The sequence below is a fragment of the Fusarium keratoplasticum genome, chromosome 8 (genome assembly GCF_025433545.1).
Source record: "Fusarium keratoplasticum isolate Fu6.1 chromosome 8, whole genome shotgun sequence".
NCBI classification, from domain to species: domain Eukaryota; kingdom Fungi; phylum Ascomycota; class Sordariomycetes; order Hypocreales; family Nectriaceae; genus Fusarium; species Fusarium keratoplasticum.
This window is the reverse complement of record NC_070536.1, coordinates 2,523,998-2,543,100: the sequence shown is the minus strand read 5'-3', so window position 1 is coordinate 2,543,100 and position 19,103 is coordinate 2,523,998. Positions and strand designations below refer to the sequence as shown.

The 19,103-nt window shown below is 51.5% G+C and overlaps 9 protein-coding genes across 9 annotated transcripts; 4 read left to right on the top strand and 5 right to left on the bottom strand.

Annotated features, from left to right (window-relative positions):
• Positions 1–36: 36 nt before the first annotated feature.
• On the bottom strand, positions 37–616 carry NCS57_01059500 (CENP-V/GFA domain-containing protein; the record flags this gene model as incomplete). Its single annotated transcript, XM_053060336.1, has 3 exons — positions 37–183; positions 241–407; positions 460–616. The coding sequence occupies 3 exons, from the start codon at positions 614–616 to the stop codon at positions 37–39; spliced, it is 471 nt and encodes a 156-aa protein (XP_052910730.1).
• Positions 617–1,555: 939 nt separating this feature from the next.
• Positions 1,556–2,485, top strand: NCS57_01059400 (DUF3669 domain-containing protein; the record flags this gene model as incomplete). The annotated part of the gene is made up of 1 exon (XM_053060335.1): positions 1,556–2,485. The coding sequence occupies one exon, from the start codon at positions 1,556–1,558 to the stop codon at positions 2,483–2,485; it is 930 nt and encodes a 309-aa protein (XP_052910729.1).
• Positions 2,486–2,804: 319 nt separating this feature from the next.
• Positions 2,805–5,589, bottom strand: NCS57_01059300 (uncharacterized protein; the record flags this gene model as incomplete). The annotated part of the gene is made up of 3 exons (XM_053060334.1): positions 2,805–4,185; positions 5,096–5,409; positions 5,461–5,589. The coding sequence occupies 3 exons, from the start codon at positions 5,587–5,589 to the stop codon at positions 2,805–2,807; spliced, it is 1,824 nt and encodes a 607-aa protein (XP_052910728.1).
• A 557-nt stretch (positions 5,590–6,146) lies between these two features.
• On the top strand, positions 6,147–6,796 carry NCS57_01059200 (uncharacterized protein; the record flags this gene model as incomplete). The annotated part of the gene is made up of 3 exons (XM_053060333.1): positions 6,147–6,500; positions 6,605–6,621; positions 6,685–6,796. 3 exons carry the CDS (start codon positions 6,147–6,149, stop codon positions 6,794–6,796), a joined length of 483 nt encoding a protein of 160 aa, XP_052910727.1.
• Positions 6,797–6,833: 37 nt separating this feature from the next.
• On the bottom strand, positions 6,834–8,483 carry NCS57_01059100 (AMP-binding domain-containing protein; the record flags this gene model as incomplete). Its single annotated transcript, XM_053060332.1, has 1 exon — positions 6,834–8,483. The coding sequence occupies one exon, from the start codon at positions 8,481–8,483 to the stop codon at positions 6,834–6,836; it is 1,650 nt and encodes a 549-aa protein (XP_052910726.1).
• Positions 8,484–9,136: 653 nt separating this feature from the next.
• On the bottom strand, positions 9,137–11,914 carry NCS57_01059000 (Alpha-L-rhamnosidase; the record flags this gene model as incomplete). Its single annotated transcript, XM_053060331.1, has 2 exons — positions 9,137–10,069; positions 10,118–11,914. 2 exons carry the CDS (start codon positions 11,912–11,914, stop codon positions 9,137–9,139), a joined length of 2,730 nt encoding a protein of 909 aa, XP_052910725.1.
• Positions 11,915–12,909: 995 nt separating this feature from the next.
• On the top strand, positions 12,910–14,686 carry NCS57_01058900 (MFS domain-containing protein; the record flags this gene model as incomplete). Its single annotated transcript, XM_053060330.1, has 4 exons — positions 12,910–13,142; positions 13,193–14,223; positions 14,271–14,523; positions 14,572–14,686. The coding sequence occupies 4 exons, from the start codon at positions 12,910–12,912 to the stop codon at positions 14,684–14,686; spliced, it is 1,632 nt and encodes a 543-aa protein (XP_052910724.1).
• A 153-nt stretch (positions 14,687–14,839) lies between these two features.
• NCS57_01058800 (uncharacterized protein) lies at positions 14,840–17,031 on the bottom strand (the record flags this gene model as incomplete). The annotated part of the gene is made up of 3 exons (XM_053060329.1): positions 14,840–15,259; positions 15,326–16,627; positions 16,684–17,031. The coding sequence occupies 3 exons, from the start codon at positions 17,029–17,031 to the stop codon at positions 14,840–14,842; spliced, it is 2,070 nt and encodes a 689-aa protein (XP_052910723.1).
• A 1,626-nt stretch (positions 17,032–18,657) lies between these two features.
• Positions 18,658–19,086, top strand: NCS57_01058700 (uncharacterized protein; the record flags this gene model as incomplete). The annotated part of the gene is made up of 1 exon (XM_053060328.1): positions 18,658–19,086. One exon carries the CDS (start codon positions 18,658–18,660, stop codon positions 19,084–19,086), a length of 429 nt encoding a protein of 142 aa, XP_052910722.1.
• Positions 19,087–19,103: the final 17 nt, after the last annotated feature.

Here is a 19,103-nt window from a genome sequence, read left to right as displayed (position 1 = left end):
CAACGCCAGGTGTTTCTCAAAAATCACTGACAGCTTCTATTTCTGGGATCCAGAAGATGTGGGCTCGCCCGTTTCTGCATTGATTTCAACCCCAGACAAATCACCTGCCGGCACCATTTTGTGAATACCGTCAAACTTCTTGTACTTGAGCGAATCAAGGTCCACATCGTTGAACTGTCTCACCTGGAGGGTTGTCAGTTCTTGACACAATTTAAGCGACTCAGAGGTGAAGATACGTACACTGATACCGTAATACGGCTTATCGGGCTTGAATCTCTTGAAATCAATGCCGATGCTTGCACCGCATTTGGGACAAAACATGTGGTCGCGCGTCTTGGTGTTGAACTCGTAGCGCGACACACGTGCTTCCGAGTCGTGGTGCCATGTCACCTTTGGGTGAAACGGGTCTTGGCAAGTTAGCGGCTCGTCCTGAAGCAGAATCTGGAATGGAAGACTTACAAACGAGGAGGTAGCCTCCACGACGGCAGATGGAACAGTTGCAGTGAAGGACTTCGTGCTCGGGCAGGGGTGGTGAGAGTGTTACTGAGAGGCTGATGTAGCCGCAGTGGCAGCCTGCCTCGTACGTCGCCTCGGCCTTGGGTTCTTCGGTTGCCATGATGATAATTGTTGCAAAAGGAAGTAGGTAAGAGTGAGAATACTGGCTGTTGGAAGTTGCCAAAATCGCGGGGCGGATGGTTAATAACTTCCACCTTGGGTTCTGTATAAATAGATCTCCAGCTTCCTATTTTGGACTCCGGCCCTCCGGAAGTCATGAGGAGTTTCACCGACTGGGTCTCGCTAGATAAGAGGGGGTCAAAAGGATGGAGATCCTGGGCCAAAATATAAATTCTGTTCTCCCGCCCCGGTTGAGAAGACGTTGGTCTTTTCCTTGAAAGTGCGCCCATCGGATGCTATATCCGAGTCTGGAACGGCTTCCCGATCACCAAACCGAGGCGGCGAGCCGTGTTCCGAGACGACCTCTGTAAGCAGCAATCACCAGTAGCTTATTAATTCGCTCCTTTAGAAGAGCCCATGGGTTTATTTTTAAGAAGACTCGCCATGTCTTGAACACGAAATAGGGAACCAGTGTTATTTGTAAGACTCATTGTAGGAGGCAATCTGCCCACCCTAGACAATGCCGCCATTTCAAAAGTTGAGGATAACGACAAGAGGAAGGCAATTGAGAGTGAGAACCGACTGTTTTGGCATAATTCTTCCAGTCATTTTCGGGATGTTGAGATTTTCGCATCCATTCTTTGCCATCTTTCTTCACTCCGCCTGTCTTTCTCAGCATCGTAGATTGCGAGCGCCTCGTTAACCGTTAGCAGTTCGAGTTTTAGCCAGGCTAACAACCCAGAGCTTAACATCGGCTGGAATAATTATGTGCTAGCGGCTTGAGTTCTCTCATCCACTCGGATCTCAAATTCTCTTGTCACAATATTCTTGATTGACTCTGTAGCTAGACAGGCGCAATATGGGCTAGACAACAGCGGTGCGGACTGCTAGCCGCGATCTCACCACAGAAACATCCTTAGAGCAACTGGAGAGAATTGGGATGGGCTTCTGCGGCAGCGTCTGGGCCGATGTGAATTCTTCAGCCAACCAGACTGCTTCATGCATGAAACGAGAGGATGGCGGCCCTGGCAGATCGATAACCAACGAGTACCATATCCATCGGCTCGTGAACAATGCTGTCAACTCAAATCCCCGACACGCCGCCAGCTTTCGCATCCCTTTATGTCGCGGTTTTCTCAAGAAAAGCGACGCAGACTGGTCGAAGATCCTGCTGCGACTGCCACCAGGCTCCACGTCCTGCAACGCGCTGCTCAGCGAGAAGGTTCAGCCAGTGTCAGAGACCGCCCGAAGATTGCTGGCGGTCAATTACGCAAAGGACCATGATAGTGAGGTGATTATGGGCGACAAGAAGAACGAGCACTGCCTCATCCGCCCGTACCTTGGCCATAGGAGACACGGTTGGGTTAGAAGACCGGGAAAGCCTGCGTTCTTCAGTTTGCGGAATTTCCCTCTTCATATCGACCAAATGGAAGAGCTCGGCATGTCGATTGAGCCGTACGCAAAGACAATGGCAGAGGGTCTTGCCTTTCTCCTATGGGTCGCGAGGATTGATGCCAACGACGTCGAGTTTGTCCTTGCCCGCCCTCGCCCGTCAAACTCGGAATCCAGCAAGTTTGAAGCAAATATTCTAGGACCTCATTCCATGTGGATTGTAGACTTTGGCTGCTGCAACCCGATGCCCATGGATGAGGAAGGGGTAGAGATTGCTGCTCGGTGTTTCTGGAGGAACGACCCCTTCTACCCGCGGCCCGGGAGTTCCAATGCCGCCGATGAGAGTCTTTGGGGGATCTTTCGGGAGCAGTTCCTAAGAGTCAGTGAGTGGATACTTGAGGATGAGTCGTCATTTGTGAGAGAGCTCCCTGCGCGTTTGATTGACAAGATTATTGAAACTAGAGGCAAGCTTGACTGAAGGGAAAAGGCCAACGATTATTGCCGCTGCCGATATACACAGCTTTACCGTCAATGCTGGATTGTGGTAGAAACTGATCTGCCACTGAATGGACTGCCAGAGCAAGGGAGGGAAGCTGACATGTAGCACTAATGCATTCAAAATAAAGAGATGTGATTCCAATCCAAGTGCCCTCTCGCATCCGTGTTGACAAAAATGCAATAAAAGTGTACCTTGAAACTGTAAGAAATACCCCATATGCCCATGATAAGCCTCGCTTGCATCGAACTGGCTCAAGGCCGACGATTTTGATCTTCCTCGCCCTCGCCATTGAACCGGCTTAAATGTCATATTTTCCCCCATAACTGCCATCTTCAGAATCCACATACTCCTTGGAAATCTGATCCTCCATCTCAAGCTCTCGGTCCTCTTCAGGTTCTGGTCGAGGCGTAAATCTAGACGGGAGGTCCCAGGCCGAGCTTTGTATCAGTTCCCGCAACTCCTCGATGTAATCTTCGATGCTCCCGACGACAGCATCTAGCTCTCCTTTCTGTACCTGACCGGCAAGAATCCGATACCACTTGTGAAGACCACTTGCCCATTTTCGTTTCTCCTCGACTAGAGTTTGAAGTAGGAACCGTGCAGTAGTTGTTTCTCCTTGTGAAAATGCGTGCAAAACTTGCTCGAGGCGTGTGATGTCTTGCTCGGCCGTCCTGTTTCGAATTCCCTCGTAGAGATTGGTGAATGCTTGCTGTTCTTCAATAGATGGGCGCCGCCCACGGCCGAGGTATCCTAATGGCGTATAGATGGCGACCTGAAAGATATCCCAGGCAGTAGATCCATTGGTATTGAGGTGATTGAGGTCCATCCCCGATAAACTCAAACTATCAAGGTACTGCAAGGTTTGCAGGTTGCAGGAAACAGCAGCAATGTGAAGCAGAGTGTTGCCTGAATCATTGATAACATGCAAAAAAGCTCCTTCCTCGACGAGAAAACGGGCAACGTGGATTCTGTTAGTCCCTACTGCCTCTAGTACCGGGGTATTCCCTGTGCAGGTTTTCGCTTCGATCCCCATGCCTCGGTGTGTGAGAAGGAGTCGTGAAATCTCTATTGCGGCTTGTTCATCTTGCCTCTTGGGTAAGCCGATCAAATTGGATGGATCGATCGAATTGACTAAATCGACCCCATGTAGTGCTGTCTCTCCATAACAATTGCCAACCGATGCCCGAGAGCCTGCAGTAAGCAGTAGCTGGACTGCCTCGAGTCGGTTGAGGCAGGCAGCTAAATGTAGTGCTGTATTTCCCCAGAAATCAGTCGCTTCTATAGTCCCTTTGATCCGAGATAGGATCCGAATGCACTCCAAGTTGCCGCATCCTACAGCAACCATGAGAGGTATTGCACCCGAGCTGTCCGGTAAATTAGCATCGGCGCCTCGGGCAAGTAGGAGCTCAACAACTTCTGGCCCATCCCTTCGTAGGATAATGGCAAGTTCTAGTGGTGAGTAACCGGCGTCTGTAAATTCGTTGACAGTCCAGGGCTCGTCGTCGAGTGCTTGACGGATGAGGGATATGTCGAGGTCTTTCCAGATGGCTTGACAAAGACGCGTGTCGTAAGCTTCGTTGCTTTCATCCGCCGATGATATAACTCGATTTAGGAGAGACCTAAGCTGGTCTGTCAAGTCTGGATTGAATAGAATGTGCTCGGCTAGTAACACTAGGCTTCTGTGAAGGAATTAGCGCTCGAGCAGGATGTAGCCTCCAGCTGGAATCAATCAACAGGGAAAGGATTGGTACCGTGGAAAGTTGAGCAATGGCAAGAATTCCCTCCATAGATGTAGAATCACCTCTACATGGGCGAGTTTATTGCAGCGTAGAAGAAACTGTCCAACTTTTGTGTTACTTGACAACTATTTTCTTTATACGTTTTGGTCTGCAACTCACCTCGATAACGTTGTGCTGGACCATTTCATCATCGGGGTAAACACGTAAAGATCCAGTCCTAATCGCATCGCAGAAATTCTCGAATGGGCCAATAAGTGACAGCAAAATTGGGTTTACGCGTGGTAGCACTCTTTTTGGGCGGAGAGCGACTCGTAGTCCTCTCGCTCTGTGATATGAGGCACCAAACGACACCATACCTTCCCATAGCCATTCAGGCGGGTAGTACTTAAACTCGAAGGCAGTATCGGTAGTTGCACTGCAATGTTTATGGCTGCAAGCTGCCTGCTGAGTCCTAGGGGCCGATCTGTATTCAACCAGCAATGATCCAATGAAAGGGATTGCCCAGTTTGCTTTTCGACTTCTGTTCTGGTTGGAGTGACATCGGCAGCGACAGAGATGAGAACATCTGCTTATCCTCATGGCGGTGATGTATGTCGGAGATGTGTTCTCATCACGACGAGTAAGCTGGGTTTGAGTTGAACTGTCAGGGGGCGAGGCTGGCTCTGCAGCCTCAGATTCAGGGCGTTTGCTTTTCTCATCCTCTGAAGAATCATTGGAATCAATGATAAGGGAAGTCCCTAGCGGCCCGCGACTTGAGATGTATAGCGTCAACATCTCGAATTGATGTTGAAGCACGCTGACTCTGCTCTGTGTCAGCCCACATCCGCACATACCTAGGTTTAGCACTTACTGCTCGCACATAAGGCCCCTGATTTGAGAAGTGAGAGCTAGATGAAGATTAATTTTGGCGTCAGTGGCCTTTTCGCGGAGTTTCTGCAATTTGTCGCTTTGCATTATCCATTTCCGCTTCTTTGCCTTGACAGTGTTGTCTATCGACTCCTTTCCGCAATGCTCCACGAAGCGTTGAAGCTCGTTGTTGATTTCTTCGAGTCGTTGGGCAGTGCGTCCCACTAGCATTTCCCCCGTTGTTCCCAATACCGAATTGGATCCCCGTGTAGCAATCTCATTCTGCACGTCATTGAGCATTGCTGTGATGAGGTTGATCTATAAAAGTCTAAGTATTCACCTGTGAGTTGGCCAGAATGAGCGACTTACGTCTTGCCTGAGCTCATTGAAATCATGCTGGATGTCGGGTATCTCGTGCATTAGCCTCACTATATGCCGGACTGCGCCGATGGCTTGGCCAAGAGCTATTGAGCTCGCAACAGCCCCCAGGGGTTCCATGGCAATGGGGGAGGCCACGTAGTTTGTGTAGCTGTAAAAAAGGCACACAGAGCAGAGATGAGGGGAAGAAAGCAGGCTCTGAAGGACGGTCTTAAGAGGTCAGGTGAATCAGGCTGGCGGCATGGTGAGGCGAGCAGGGCTGATTCAACCTACAACCGCTGCACTACGCATTCTGCATCCTGCATGCTGCGCCCCCTCAACTATGTGGCGTGACATGACTTTTGTGTGGGGGCTTTTTTGAGGCCTTTGAGGATGGTCTTGGTGTTGTACAGTAGAACTGACGTGGTGATGCCTTCAAAGCTGCAAATGGGGGCCCTCTACCAACTTTATGAGGGCTGCGGCCGTGGGCAAATTGTTATTTGAAATGCCGAAATTACAACAAATGCATTTCCCAGGTTGCTACAGAGTTTGAGCAGCTATTCTACTAATGGAATGAGTATGGGCATGGAAGATATGAGATATCCCCAGAGCTGAGTCTCGCTCTTCTTTCACTCCATAGGTCACTGCGACATACATAGACAACTATTATTCATTCCAAGCGCCATTACCTTGTACCCATGGTCAATGTCATCGGCATCCTCGGAGCCGTCGCAAGCGTCTTCACCATCCTCGACAGCGCCTTCAACAATGTGCCCAAAGGCCGCAACTCCCTGGTCTCCGTCCGTGCAGCCCTCGACGAAAAAGATGGAAGCGGTACGATGAGAGGCAAGATCGGTTGGATCCGGACCTGGAACAACAACCAAGACAAACTGGGTGAGGAGTCTAATCGGAAGATTGGAACTGGGGGCCTCATAGAGGTGCAGGTCTCTCAGAAGAGCGGCCAGCAGGCCACTTACGTCTCACTTCATGCCACTAACGATGCCGTTATGTTGCTATTATCTGGGTTGGAGGCGAGAGATATGCCTGGCCGGGTGATTTTGGCCGGGTGTGTGGATTACCTTGGTATCCAAGCAAAGTCTATGTAAGTAACGCTGAGCTATCGAAGCAAGCCAAGATCTAACTCTTCTACTTAAAGGTCGATAACGGAAAGCAGTAAGTCTTCGTTTTGTCACTTCTTGACACATAAGTCCATCGCAAGCTAACAATCGCTCATAGCCAACCTACCTGCACCTGGATCGACGGCGACGGTACCAACGGACTCTTTGCCAAGTCTTTCAGCATTCACTTCCCAACCTTCGCCCACGAGCCCATGGGGAAGTGCTTGTAACGAGAATCTGGGTAGGAGTTGAACAACCCACTCTAACTTAGTGCCCTTCACGAACCCAGTCGGAGGTGAACCCAACGCCCAGTGACTCCGTAGCCTTGTAGAGGGCCTCAATTTCGGATGCATGCTCATCTACCGTCAGCTTGCGCTGGACAGTTCCTTTGCCTGCTCTTAGCATAGGCTTGTCAGCGGATGTAAAGATGATCATGTCGTGGTGAATCCTGCGGCTCAGAGAAATCGGCTTGTTTGCAGCTTCAACTGACGGCCAGATTGTATCAACCAAACTCTTCCGTTCCTCTTCGTTTTTCGGGGGATTGACAGCTTCGACCAGCAGACCTGATCGAGGGTACCCAGTGCCAATGACCAATGCCGCGCTGACAGCAGGGTTGGAATCAATGATGCTCTCCATCTCAATCGGGTTCAAGTTGGCTCCACTAGAGAACACAATGACATCGTCAGTACGTCCCCGATATAGCCAAAGATTCTCCTTTTTCGGGTGTTTTGCGTAGAGGTCCTTCATAGGCCACTCGTCCAGCTCGGGGAATGTCTGAAAGAAGGCCTGGTACAGGTCGAGCTTTGGGTCCTTGACGATGAAGTGCTCGTATAGGTCTTCCGAGATTTGACGAAACTCTGAGCCGACGACATGGCTGTAGCTCATGTATTGCCAATCTTCTTTGTCGAGGAGATGAGAGGGAAGGGCACCGCTTTCGGTCGTTCCAAGACAGTTAAGCAGCTTTGTTTTGGCGGTAATGGCGTCCCCTACTGCCTTGGGGAGGGATCCTCCTCCAAAAGTAACTTGATCCAAACGACTGAGGTTATCTAGATACGTGGGGTTCTTTGCGAGATCGCTTAGTATGAAGGGCGCGTGGGCGCTTTGCTGCACGTTGCCGTGGACATGGATCGCATTGGCAGTCTCCGCGGAAAGAGGGAATGGCCCGAGAACCACCGTGAAGCCAGCATAGATGCACCCGGGGAGAAGCATCCAGATACCGGCGCAGTGGCAAAGGGGAAAGGCCAGGTAGACGCGAGATCCAGCGCACATGGAGGGATACGTGTTTGGAAAGCCTAGAGATGGCAGTTGTGTGCATGCATCCAATGTCGCGAGTGTTCCGTGTGTTTGAACCAGAGGCTTGGGCATGCCGGTTGAGCCAGAAGTGTGCAAAACAACGAACGGCTCTGATCTCGCCTCCTCAAAGGTCTTGGTGAAAGGGTACAGCTCCACGGGCCCGTCTTCTAGCCAATGCTGCAATGCGGGCATTTCCAGGACATTCATACGACGTGTCTGAATGAGTTGTCCCACGATAGGCAAAGGAAACTTCGGAGGGGCCAGGAAAGTCTTGCAATCGGTCTCCTCTAGAAGGAACAGACTTGCTTCGAGAGGGTTTCGCGGCGAAAGCAGATGAAGCTTGTAGCCCGTCTTGACACAGGCGAGCGTGAGGATGGCATATACGACATCTTGGGGACCGATGAATGCCAGTGTTGGAAAGTCTTGGCCACGTCCGAGGTGTTTCCCGATATACCAGGCGCATCTGTTAACGGCCCGGGCAAAGGTTTTGGCGTTGATGTCTTGAAATCCGTCGGCGGGATTGTTGGTCTTTGTCACAGAGTAAAAGACTCGGTCTGGATCAGATACGGCGATTTCGTCGACGAGAGAAGGCAGAAGGCGCCTGCCATGTTGTATTTGCGTCATAGTAAAATGTTCGTGGTGAAACTTGAGGAATGAGTATGCGGTAGTTATTGTTTCGCCACGCCTGTCGATGAGGAGTTCCAGTAGAGAATACAAGTTCCTTACACCCAGTTGAAAGAAGGCGATACTTCAAATTTATATCTCCACAATCCCACATATCCAAGTCCAGTGACGCGTTTCAAGCCTTTCTTCCGAATCTCGATCTGACATGCATCTCGACACACCAAGGCGGTTATAAGTTGCGGCTACAATTATGGAGTCCCTGCCCTATAAGGCGGTGGTCTGATTGAGCGGCCTGAGAGGCTACAAGCGATTGACGCCCAAATAAGCGAGTTCGTCAGCTTACCTGGGAACTGGGCGGCGCGTGGGACTTGTTTTGGAGAAGTGCTGATGATCCTTTCTGAGATGGAGTAAGTAATTCACTGCCTCAATTGGAGAAGGATTCACGGCTCACGAAGAGTAGAAATGTCTTGTGGCAATGCTCCTTGAATTGACTACTTTTTGTATGGCAAGGAATTTCTAGATATAGCGTCTCGAGGGGCATTGCAGGTACAGGGATGGTCTATCTATACAGCCTCAACGTAGCGTCGTCACTAGACATGGTATCTTGACCGTAACCCCTCGAGCCACGTCGTTCATTCGTGAGACTAGCTCAACTACTCCTCCGGGGCTAATCCAGGCAGTGTCGAAGGAATAGCCTTGACTGGCCACTGATAGTTCCTCTCGTAGCGAGTGCTAAACGACCACTTGCCGGATCCGACAACCTCGGTCTTTGGGCCCTCGGGTGCAGGGAGGATAACCTCCATCGTAGTGGTTGGCGGAACGACCACGTCAACCTGAAGAGTGAATGCGCCCTTTTCGCCCTCTATCTCCTTCAGGTTCCAGGAGCTTGAGACGATGCCGTATGGCGTTAGGTGCTGCGCTGACGCCCACTTGAACTCGCCTCCGATCTCAGGTTGCACTCTCGTCTTCTTCCAGCCTGACTCCAACTGTTGGAGACCTGCCAGGCGCTCGACCATAAACTTGGCCACGGCACCATAAGCGTAGTGGTTGAAGCTCGTCATCTCGCCTGGGTTGATAGTGCCATCGGGCAACATACTGTCCCAGCGCTCCCACATGGTTGTGGCACCCATGGAGATGGTGTATAGCCAGGACGGACATGTCTCGTTTAGTAGCATTGAGTAGGCGACGTTACTGTGGCCGGTTCGTGTGAGAGCTTCGCAGATAAATGGCGTACCGGCGAATCCAGTGCCGACGCAGAAGCTGTTGCGTCGGACAATATCGACCAGACGCTCACCAGCACGGGCGAGCTGATGGGACTCAAGCAGGTCGAAGCAGATAGCGAGACAGTAAGAAGTCTGGCACTCTGACAGGATACGGCCACTAGGCGTTACGTATTCGCCCCTGAACTCGGCACGGGCGCTGGCAGCTTCAGACTTGTAGCGCGCAGCATCTTCAGTCCGGCCCAGGATCTCTGCGACGCGGGCTACCAAGTCGAGACTACGGACGAGGAAGGCATCGGCGACTAGATGGGGGTTTGCCTGAGCCTTGTGAGGTGCGTCTGGGGGTGCAGTGGGATCAAGCCAGTCCTATCAACAATTAGTCCTGACATGTCAACTTGAGGAGGCAATTCTTACAGCAAGTTGGGCCGAGTTGGAGTCCCAAAGGTGAGTTGCGCCTGTCTTGTTTCGAGGGATACACTTCAGCCATGTCTCCATGGACTCAAACTGATCCGCCAAGACAGTCGGGTCCGCCGTCTCCTCCCACAAAGCCCAAGGCGCGAGGACAGTCACATCATGCCAGATGGCACAAGGCCACGGGTTTCCCCAGAACTTGTTGTAGCTGAGGATGTTGGGCGTCACCATTGGAGGAATGCCCTTCTGCTTCTTCTGGTCTGCCCACACGTCCTGCAGCCAGTCTCTCAAGATGGAAACGCATCCATAGACAAAAGTCGCTGTGGGGGCGAAGAGAGCGAGATCGCCTGTCCAACCCAGACGTTCATCGCGTTGGGGGCAGTCTGTTGGGATGGAGACAAAGTTGCCTCTCATACCCCAGCGGACGTTGCTAAAGAGTCGGTTGAGCTTGTCATCTGAGCATGCAAATGTGCCCTGTTCCTCCATGTCTGTGTTGCAGACGACAGCTTCTAGCACATCCAGCAGGTTATCCTCAGTTGACGGCCAGTTATCGACCTGCGCATATCGGAAGCCGTGGAAGGTAAAACGGGGCTCATATGACTCGCCCTTTTCGTCTCCCTTGAGGGTGTAGACATCCTGAGCTGAGGCAAAACGAAGGGGCCTGATTCCCAACTCCTCCTTTTCCATGACCTCGGCGTGAGAGATGGTGACGGAATGACCACGGGGTCCCTTGATGGACTTGATGCGGATGTATCCAACCAGGTTCTGTCCAAAGTCGAGGACAGTCTTTCCAGAAGGCGTTGTGATGATTTTAGTGGGCTTGACTGTCTCAATTCTTCGTACAGGCTCAGAGAAACCGGCATTAAGAGTGACAGACTCGGAAATCGGGGGGAGAATGTCGACGGCCTTCCAGTCTCCGGAAGCAACACCAGGACTAGACCAGCCGGGAATTTCTGCTGTCGCGTCGTACTTTTCTCCATCGTAGATCTCTGCCAGCTTGATTGGTCCTTGCGAAGCTGTCCAAGTCTCATCCGTCACGATAGTGTAAGTGGTGCCGTCCTTGAGCTGCACTTCAAGCTGCGCTTGAAGACCGGTGCGAGAGCCCCAGATGTTGCGTTGGCCACCTTCAAATCCGAGTCGGCCTTTATACCAGCCTTCAGCGACGTGCACACCCAGACAGTTCTCTCCTGAAGAGAGGAGTCCAGTGACGTCGTAGGTCTGGTAGTTCAACTGCGAATCGTAGCAGTTCCAGCCAGGAGCCAAGAAGTAATTGCCGACTCGCTTCCCGTTGAGCTCGGCTTCATAGATGCCTTGGGCTGTGATGTAGAGTCTTGCTGATTGAACATCTGCTTCCACCTTGAACTCTTTGCGGAACAAGTCTGCAGGCTGGGGCTTGTCGTTGTTGTCGTCTGACCAGGGTGCTGAGATGAGCTTGCTGCTCCATTCTTTTCTGTCAAAGAGGCCCGCCTCCAGAGTCGCGGGTTGGCTCCATGCTGTGGGCTCTGATTGTCCCTTTCCTCGGGCTCTGACTCGGATCGAGTATATCTCGCGGGATTGAATAGACTCCTCGTGCGGCCAAGCAACCAGCTGTGAGTCGGGAGATGTCCTCTTGACGGAGCAGACCTCTGCAGTCTCTCCTCGGGTGATTTTGCTCAGCTGAAGCTCATACTCTTCTTGAGTAAAGTTCTCGGGTGCATTTTCGAATCGCCACGAGATACGAGGCTTGGTCTCATGTACGCCCAGAGTGTTTTCCGGGCGGTAATGCTCAAAGCGAATGTCGACGACCTTGAGGGAGGACATTGTGAAGCGGGGTTACATTGACTGGCACTTGGAGTCCAGGAGGGGGATAGTTTGGACGACCTCGGGATATATTTTCTAGTTCTTTCTTTTAGCCTAAAGTTCACTCTCTGTTCTTTGTGGAAGTCGGACCTTGTTGTATCGGTTGAATCGATGCCGAATTATCGTCTTGAGAACGATTAATGTAGCGTCATCGTTTAAGCATCAAGGTAACCCCTCATGCTAGGTCGGCCTATGATAGCCCGAAACGGCGACCTTCTGAGACAGCAGCCAATCGCCAATTATTCGAAACTAGTAGTGGATCTCAAGGTTACAAGTGTCTCCATCCCTGTCCCCAGTTCTCGGGCTCTATCCTTCTCCGCAAACGCTTCACATTGCCTGATACGGTAATGTATGGTCAGATGAGGATGTTTTTGGTGGATCATGGTTAAACTACGGGATGGCTTTGAAGCTGATAAACCCGCAGGATCACGTACACAGCGAAGAGGATGCTCAAACTGGATAGAGGATGATCTCTTCTTCGGTCAAGATGGGCGCGAACGTGGGCTCTTGTATCTGCCCTTCCGCTCTGTCCTCACCGAAACAACCATCATGAATCGCGCTGCTTCGGTGGATTGACATGCCGACCAAACGTTAACACAGCGATCTTCATTTCTTCTACCTCTCCGAGAGCCATTGCCGATGCCATACCCATGCAGAATAGTCACCTCGGCCCCGCGCTCCTCCCCGCCTTGTCTCTCGAGTCTGGGGAACATGACTCGTGAGAGCATGCCCAACTCGCTGGAAACCTGGGGTTAGGCCTGGGGTATCGTCCGTAAACAGCAAGGAGTCGTCCTATTTCCCAAGGATCGCCAAGGTCTTGGCGCGTAGAACAAGCGTCAAGCTGGTTGGCATTGCTCATGTTGAGGCTGTATAAATGGAGGATGCTATTCCCATCTGTTGAAATGTGGACGCATTATTGAGCGGGACTCGTTGAATCATCCGTGATAGTACCCACAATGACTCGTGAGAGCATCGAGGCAAAGCCCGACGTCAGTCAGCACGACAACCCGGCTGACAACGAACATGGCATCACTCGCAAGGACCTCGCCTTAGACGCTGCCTCCAAAGGTCAGGGCATCTCTGGCTACGAGACTCTTTCTCTTTGGGAGACTGTCAAGGCCTTCAAGGTCAACGCCGCCATCTGCTTCGCAGTCACCTTTAGTGCTGCTACCGATGGCTACCAGATTGGGTATTTACAAGCCTTCCACAGCTGCTACCCGACCCTGCTAACATGTACAGCATCAATGGCAACATAATCGCCAACCCAGGCTTTGTCCACCAATTCGCCACAAAGCTCAACGATGCCGGCGAACCCTTCCTCGCCTCCGACATCCTCGCCGGCTGGAGCTCCATCATGTCGGTCGGCCAGATCATCGGCATGACCCATTTGACCTTTGTGTCCGACCGTTTCGGCCGCAAGGTTGCCATGTATTGGTACTGGTTCATCCTCGCCTGCAGCGTTCTGTGCGAAAGTTTGGCCCGGAGATGGGAGGTTTGGCTGATTGCTAAGCTGCTTGCGGGTATTGGTGTGGGATGTTTACAGTCGACTATTCCGACTTACATCTCCGAGGTCGCGCCTATTCGAATCCGTGGCGGTTTACTCATGAGCTATAGTCTTTGGTTCACCGTGGGCCAGTTCATGGCGCCTGTCGCCTTGCAGGTCCTCTCCCAGACCGACCGCCATAACTGGCTCACGCCCATCTATACCCAATGGGCCCAGATCGGTCTCATGATTCTGATCTACCTTCTCGTTCCTGAATCGCCTGCCTGGTGCGTCAGTCGAGGCAAGCATGAACAAGCCAAGAGGTCCCTGCGAATCCTTAACCACGGGGTCAAGGACTACGATGTTGATCAGCAGTTTCAACTCCTCTCTATGGCGATTGACCACGAGCGTACTGTCGCTGCCGATCAGCGCCGTGAAAAGTGGTATGCCATCTTCCAGGGCACAGACGGACTACGCACTCTTATTGCGCTATGGACTCTTCTTACCCAGCAATTCATCGGCCTCACCCTCTTTGGAACATTCGGAAGCTACTTCTTCCAGCAAGCTGGCATCTCTGATCCTTTCAAGTACACTTGCATTACTTCCGGCATCAATGTCGCCGCCGGTATTGCCTTGGTCTTTGCCGCGGATTGGGTCGGTCGTCGTAGACTTTCTTGCAGTGGCACAACTCTCTCTTGGGTTTCAACTGCCGCTATTGGCATCCTCGGAGTTGTGCCACAGGTTTCTGCCACCAATTATCTCATGGTTGTCTTTGCGGTTCTTTGGAGTAAGTGATAGTGCCTCTAAGATTGACGCTCGCTCACAAACTGCTAGACCTTGGAATGGTCTCCAACGGTGCCACCGGCTGGGGCTTTATCGGTGAAATCTCATCTCAGCGCTTGAGACCCTATACAGCTGGTTTCGGCGCTGCGTCGACATGTGTTGCCGGCGTCGTCATGAACGTCCTCACTCCTTACATGGTCAACACCAACCAGTGGAACTGGGGTCTCAAGACGGGCTGGTTCTACGCAGGACTGGGCTTGCCCTTCACCATCGCCATGTGGTTCTTGATTCCCGAAACTGCCAGGTTTGTTCACTCCGCCATTCTGTTGATCTCACTCTAACGTTGGTACAGTCGCTCGCCTGCTGAGTTGGACGAGTTGTTTGAGAGAAAGGTTCGCCCTTGGCGATTCCACAAGACGGAGACGGCCACCCAGCGCATTGTCAAGGTTGATGAAGGTGATGAATAAGGAAATCATCACACAGCAACGAGGTTTCTCATACCTGATAATAACTGATATGCCAACTGAGAGGTGGGATTAGGGCTGGGAAAAGAAAGAACCCGGGATCATATTACTCGTCTTCCAGGCCTATCCACCAAGACTCTGCTCTACATGTCTCAATTATACCCCTGAATCGAACCTCTCCTTGATCTGTTCCGTCTCTGCTTCATGGCCAACTCCCAACAACCGCTTCCTCTTTCTCGTTAGGTGCGTGATCCCATATCGGAGTCGCTCGCTTCTCATCATCCTCGTGATATCTATTGCCGCCATACCTCCAACTTCGGGCAACAACTCGAGGAACTTGGAGTCCCGCACGGCGGTCGAAGCATAACCGAGAATCTCGGGGCCGTCGGCAAGGTGGGCAAAGACCACGCTGAGCACACCACTGCAGAGCAGTACGATGCATGACACGAAGCATAGGGCGATCCAGGGCTTGGATATTGTGTATATTTGGACTAAGGTGCTCACCTGGGCCGGCTCCGTGACGTTTTCTGAGAATAATTGCATGCCGTCCATCATTCCTTGCGTCCCCATGTCGGTCTGCGAGAGGACGAAATATGTATTGAACAACTGGGATAATCGGATGCTAAACAATGCATCACTCACCCCCTCGAATGCGTCCAGATAGATGGTCTGAACGGTGTGTCCTGACTTTGAGTCGGCCAGATACTTCATAGACAGGTCCGCCTTGCCGGAACTGCTTCTCCCTGCTGCTATTGGTAGTCCCAGAGAGGCCCAGTTAAGAATAGAGGGGAATGATAAATGTGAAATGTCCTCAGACGCGTGCCGCCGCTTGGAAGGGCGCTGCGCCACCACGGTGCAGTTCTGTCGGGCTGTTTGGGAGCAGTTTACTCGCGACTCGACGTATCTCTGCTTGATCTCGCATTCGGCTCCAACTATCAAGGGTCCCAGAGAGCTCCTCGCTGGTTCTATTACAGCTAGGAAGAAGAGGTTTGCAAGCTTTGACTTGATCCCCGTCTCATTCTCGAAAATAAGGGGCCTTGTGAACTTTCTTAATTCCACGCCACCCCAGGAGAGCCTGTCGAGCAAGTGTGAGCTGTTAAGCCAGAAGGAGTCGACGAATCGATCAACGCCGAAGTTCCATGTCGTCATCGGCATGGTGTCCGTGATGTCGTTATCTGCCTGGCGGGGGGGCCCGTAGATGGTCCCGTTCCGATAGGTGACGTTTTCCCAAGGGAAACGATCTTCCAAACGGGTGATGTTGTAGGCAGAGTATTGTGAAATCACTGGACTGTGGTAACCAGGTTGCCATTTGGTACGTTGCCACTTGGAGCAATTAAGTTGAAGGTAGCTGGTCTGCATAGAAAAGGTCGAGTTGCCCATTGACACATTGGCAACCGGGTATCCTGCGAGCGAGGAGAAGTATTCAGGGTCCGGGCTCCAAGACATTTGGCTCCAGCCACTACCATCCATATCTTTAGACAGAAAGGGGATCTTGACGTTTCCCCAGAGATCCATGCTGTCTGTCTTGGCCGTCGTTGGAGCTAGGAGCAACGCACTGTGCCAGTTTCCTAGATATCTGATCTCATCGTCAATAATCCCGAACTCTTGCCCACCTATTGGCCCACGGGCCAGAATAGAGGCAGCGTCCGAGTCAAAGTGAGCAATGGTTGAATTTTGCACGACGGGCTCTAGACGTGAGCCGAGAATACGCAGCAGAGACTGGCCGCCCAGAGGTGAAAAGATCCATATGAAGAGCAGGCCGGCTGCCAGGGGGTTCATGGCGCAGAGCTTGGCATGGATCAAAACGGTTGAGCCAACTGTCTGGCTTCCTAGGAGCTGCTCTAGCGTGCTAAGGGTGGCTCCCTGCTCGAGTTTCCATCGCGCAACCTCGTATACGAAACGACCGACCGTGGAAGCAAAGATGATGGGAAACAGTGAGCCAAGCTAGTCAGAAGTGTTAGCCAGGTCATTATGACTCTCCCGTTACAAGGAGCACATACCACGGTGGTCGCATTGTTCCATTTGGCAAACGAAGCTTCGCTAGCCTCTGAGCCATCGAGGCACAAAACCATGACTGTAAAGACGATGAAGGCAATCGGTGACGCAACGGCGGCCACATCTCCGAGGATTGTAGCCAAGCAGAGGCCGTGTCGCTCTATTCGTGGCATTTCACCATCTTGGGGATCCGCATTTTCGTTCTCAGAAGTGTCAGGCTCACTCGTTGTCGGGCCTCCAAGGTCATTTTGCTCACTCTCTTCTCCCCCGTGGCCTTGTGTCTCTTCGTATGGTACAGGCTGGTAGTTGGCACTGGCATGTGCAGGAGAGAAGTGGCTGGGTGTATGATCCATTCTTAAAAGCTTAAAGAACAGTCTAATGAGTTGGTTGAAGGCTCCCAAGGGCGGCTAATGGGGGCGGTATCCTTTATGTCTTTTTCCAAGCAAGTCTCGGGCTGACGTGGACCCCTTTCTCCTCCAAAAAGGCCAGTATCACAAGGCGGGTAGGACATACATCTCGCCAAGGCCAGCGTATCATGGCCTGTATATCATTATATTCAGCACGATAGGCTTAGGGTGGTAGTACTACCTAATGGGGGAATCACAGCGAGAAGGCGTACAGGAATCTCACAGTGATTACGACAGCTCTGGTTGAAAATAATTATTAGCCATAGACGAGTTTCACAAGCCTTACCCCATCAGCAGCAAGATGCAGTGTAAGTGGTACAAGCTATTAAAAAAGAAACCACGCCGAGCTTATTACTTCTCACGCAGTCGCACTGCCTGATGTATTGACCCTATACACGAGCTATGAGTTCAACTTGAATAGATATCCGTTGGAAGTAAACCAATTGCCTCCTCAACTTGACCTTCAAATCTCTTCTCTATCAGCTCCACATGCCTCCCACGCCCACTTTCCACCAAAGCATTGGCTTTACATACATCCGTCGAGCTACGGCTCCCTATGGACAACCGTGTACTCAGAGTCTACCTCTACATGATCTGGAGGCAAAAAGCTGAGCAATCAAGCATGCCATTCTCTTGGGATGGGCACCTTGAAGTGCGAAATGAAAGGTCTCGGAGGGAGTCGAACCCTCGCTGGCGGAATCAGAATCCGCAGTCATGACCGTTAGACCACGAAACCTGAAGGGTTGTAAATACAGGTTCTGAACTGCACTCATGCCATCACCATGTTGGGCCGGGACAGCTATGGCTGGATAGTCAAATACAAGACTTGGTATCAGGGCCTTCGAAGTCAAAGTGTTTGCAGGCGAATACAAGTATTTAGCCCTTATGGGGGACATCAGAGTTGCGACAACTAACATTTCGAAAGCTCAAGAGAAGAGGTTGAAAGGAGTGAGGGCTGTTTCAAATAACACTACTTCTGACTGAGCTTGTAGGTTTCATATTATCCTTGGCAAGATATCGCTCAACTCAGGGTTGTCTTGGCAGTAAACCTATCTCTGCCAAATCACCACTTAAACACAAGAAACGCGCAGTCTTAATAACACTCTTTATCTGTCTACTGTTGGCATTCTGCCACGAGATTATTTAGACCATAGTCTTCAAGGGCGACGGATCCTAATCGCATTCGGCTAATCAAGTTGGACAAAGCTGCCTTGGGGCTGAGGACTAGCTCTGAAACTGGGAGAACAGAAGAGTGACAAACCCCGAGGGACTGAAAGCGCCACTGATATGCAATATATTGCGTCAGGGGATCTATTCGATCAAGATACGCAGAAGCATGGGCCATGACGTTATTTCCATAAGTCTCGCCTCCCTTAGAGGACGCCTCGCGCCGGGTTGCCCATCGCGAAGAGAGGCTATCTTCGAGACTATTACAGAAACTAACGATTTCAAAGTGGGCCTCGTAAACACAAACCCCTTTCAGTCGTCATATAAGTCTCTCTTTCTAATGGGGGATTCATCATCTTATTGTTCTTACAGAACTTCTATAAAATCACTCAATCCAAAGACACCATGCAGTCGCGCGTGATCTACGGCTTCATCACAGCCGTGTCGCTGTTCACTGGCAGCATAGCCGGGCCTTGCCTGCCATCTGTCTCTTCCCTCTCCAGCACCGAGAATGTCCCATCCAGCACAACCGATGGCGCATCGTCCTCGACGAGCACTGTCGCCACGCTAAGTTCCACCGAAGATGCTACATCAACCACTGGGGTCACATCGAGCACCGAGGTCGCATCAACGACTGAGACTATCACGCAGCTGTCAAGCACCTCGCAAGCCTCTTCGACCACCAGCGGCGTCTCCAGCTCCACCAGCAGCGTGGAGCCCATCCCCACGTTCTACATTTACGTTGCCAACACCGACGCTGATAGCATCAGAGGCTCCAACCCCCTCGTCTACATATCAAGTCGTATTAATATTCAAATTGGGTTTCAAGACTAGGATCGTGATGAGCACCA